The sequence below is a fragment of the Pelophylax lessonae genome (assembly GCF_965119305.1).
Source record: "Pelophylax lessonae genome assembly, chromosome: 10".
Classification (NCBI taxonomy): domain Eukaryota; kingdom Metazoa; phylum Chordata; class Amphibia; order Anura; family Ranidae; genus Pelophylax; species Pelophylax lessonae.
Genome location: NC_138777.1, coordinates 93,734,825 through 93,737,787, shown reverse-complemented (window position 1 = coordinate 93,737,787; position 2,963 = coordinate 93,734,825). Strand labels below are relative to the sequence as shown.

The 2,963-nt window shown below is 40.0% G+C and overlaps 1 protein-coding gene across 1 annotated transcript; it reads left to right on the top strand.

The window, feature by feature from the left end:
- Positions 1-998: 998 nt before the first annotated feature.
- On the top strand, positions 999-2,157 carry LOC309565710 (3-galactosyl-N-acetylglucosaminide 4-alpha-L-fucosyltransferase FUT3-like). Its single transcript, XM_082270684.1, has one exon. It carries the CDS (start codon positions 1,034-1,036, stop codon positions 2,090-2,092), a length of 1,059 nt encoding a protein of 352 aa, XP_082126810.1. The 5' UTR covers positions 999-1,033; the 3' UTR covers positions 2,093-2,157.
- The last annotated feature ends 806 nt before the right edge of the window (positions 2,158-2,963 follow it).

Sequence of the window (2,963 nt, the reverse complement as noted above, 5' to 3'; positions counted from 1 at the left end):
ATGAACTTCTTGGTTGTACTCCAAACATATCCAGGTCCACATGTAAATTAATAAAAGGCCGGATAGTGCATTACCTTAAAAAACACTTTATCAGAAATGAAGATTGCACTTACAATTCCGATGAGAAATATCCAGCATGTACGAATATGCCAGTCAAGTTTCTTCCCCGCAAACTTGCTCATCCATGTCTTTATGGACCTTGCTTTGTGCACTGGTGCGCAGTCATGTGGGAACAGGAAGGGACCATCCCAAAACTGTTCCCACAAAGTTGGGAGCATGAAATTGTCCAAAATGACTTGGTATTCTGACATCTTAGGAGTTCCCATCAGTGGAACTAAGGGGCCAAGCCCACCCCTGAAAAACAACCCCACACCATAAAGCCCCCTTTCACCAAATGATTTGGACCAGTGCACAAAGCAAGGCCCATAAAGACATTGATGAGTGAGTTTAGGGTGGAGGAACATGACTGGCCTGCACAGTCCTGACCTCACCCCGATAGAACACCTTTGGGGGGAATTAGAGCAGAGAATGCAAGCCAGGTCTTCTGGTCAACCATCCGTGCCTGACCTCTCAAATGCGCTTCTGGAACAATGGTCAAATATTCCCATAGACACACTCCTAAACCTTGTGTTGACAGCCTTCCCAGAAGAGTTGAAGATGTTATAGCTGCAAATGGTGGGCCAACTCAAAATTGAACCCTACAAACTAAGACTGGAATGCTATTAAAGTTCATGTGCTCATAAAAGCATGTGTACCAATACTTTTGACACTATAGCATATATCTCCACATTTTTCATTATGAATTAGGTCTATAGGAGGTAGGACTCTGAGAAAAAAAACAAGCACATTTGTAGGTTTCTCGACTAAATATACAGATATAAGTAGTGATACATTTTTTTTTCTTTTAATATTTTCATATATTTTAGTACATAATAACATGACCTGTTAATTTGTTTCCAATAGGAAAAAGAATAATACTTGACATCCCATCCACTGTCTCAATGCTGCAACACTCCTAAACAATCCTAGCAAAATGGATTCCCCGAGTAGCAATATATCTTTGAAGAAAGTTTTTGTAATACTGATTTCACAATTCTGTATAGCTTGCATTTTGTTTATGCTCTATAGCAAAATAAATCTTCCATCAATATTTTTTAAGAATAACTTTGTGGAGCCCAGCTTGGAACTATCTAACCATTCGCAAATCACCATTCTACTTTGGACTTGGCCATTTGGAGATGCATTTCAACTTAATCAGTGTCCACATAGTTTAAATATTTCGGGATGTTTTTACACACAGAACAGACTGTTATACTCTGATGCTGATGCAGTTGTTCTGCACCACAGAGACGTATGCTGCTCTAGAGAAAAATTACCACACATGCCAAGACCACCAAATCAGTACTGGGTATGGTTTAACTTAGAGTCTCCATCAAACACTCCAAGCTTAGACTTTATGAACAATCTCATCAACCTGACTATGAGTTACAGGGCAGACTCTGATGTTTTTGCCCCTTATGGTTGGCTGGAGCAGAATGCTAAAGAAGAGAACTTCACTATACCAACAAAAAATAAGCTGGTAGCCTGGGCAATCAGTAACTGGGATTCCAATTCCAGAAGAGTGCGCTATTATGAGCAGCTAAAACAACACGTGTCCATTGATGTGTTTGGACATCTTCATAGAAGCCTCCAAAATAGTGAACAGCAACAAGTCCTTTCTCAGTATAAATTTTATCTTGCCTTTGAAAACTCTGTGCATGAAGACTATATAACGGAGAAATTATGGAAGAATTCTCTCATATCTGGTTGTGTGCCTATCGTATTAGGGCCTCCTCGGGAAAATTATGAACGCTTTATTCCTAAAGACTCTTTTATACATGTGGAAGACTTCTCTACAGCACAGGAACTAGCTGCATATATCCTGCAGTTAGACAAAGATGATAACGCATACCAAAAATATTTCCATTGGAGGACAAGGTTCCATTCGTTTTCAGAATTTGGTTGGGAGATCCATTACTGTAAAATATGCAAGGCGCTTAAAAAAACACCTAAGCATAAGACTATTACTAGCCTTGGAGACTGGTATAAATGATCAGAAAAAAGACCTACACCAGGTCAACGTCCCTAACTAGTTGTGGTCACTTCCAGCGAAAAATTCTGTCTAGCAAGAGACTGGATATGTATGACCTAATGTGTACGTATAGGCAAAGCTTTTTTTTTTTTTTGGTAAAGTATATAGAGTATAAAAGGGTTAAAACCCCTGTCTTTTTTTACTGTCTGTAAACCATTGGGTAAATTAACATTCACCTGTCTCAGATGCGCAACATTACCTAAATGCCCTCTTGCAAAATTTCCCAAAGGGAAGGGACTTCACCTCTAAGATAATTGTTCCAGAACAGGTGTTCCTGTTCTGGGGGCAAAGCTAACATTTTGGATTTCTGCTGACTTTCATTCTAAATGATTATAGTCTCCAGTATAAATAGTGATGTGAATCTTCCCAAAAGGGACACCACAAACAGACTTGAGGTTCTAACCCTTCCCCCACCTCGTACAAAAAAAAAAAAAAAATGTTTTGCCTAGAGATGCACTTAATTTGTGTTTTTTAAGACTGATGCAACATGTTGTGTACATTTTAGGCATAGGCCTCTAAAGTTTTGTATGGTCACAACAGCAACCTTAATGACAAAAATTTGGAGCGCCCAAGTTTATTGGAAGATTTCAAACATTCTTCACTGTAGAGTAGAGCTCCACAGCATGTCCCTTCCCCTGCCACCCAACTACAGAGGAAGCTCTCAGTTGAGACCGATCAGACTCTGCCAAAGCCAGTATGCATCTGGCTCCTTATTGGTCCTCCTAACATATTCCTGGCCTTCTTGGGCCCGATCCTGCAGTTGAGCCCTGCCTGCAATATGCTGCTTGTGAAGGCAAGATGGAATGTTCCACTTGGGTAATGCATATTGTGC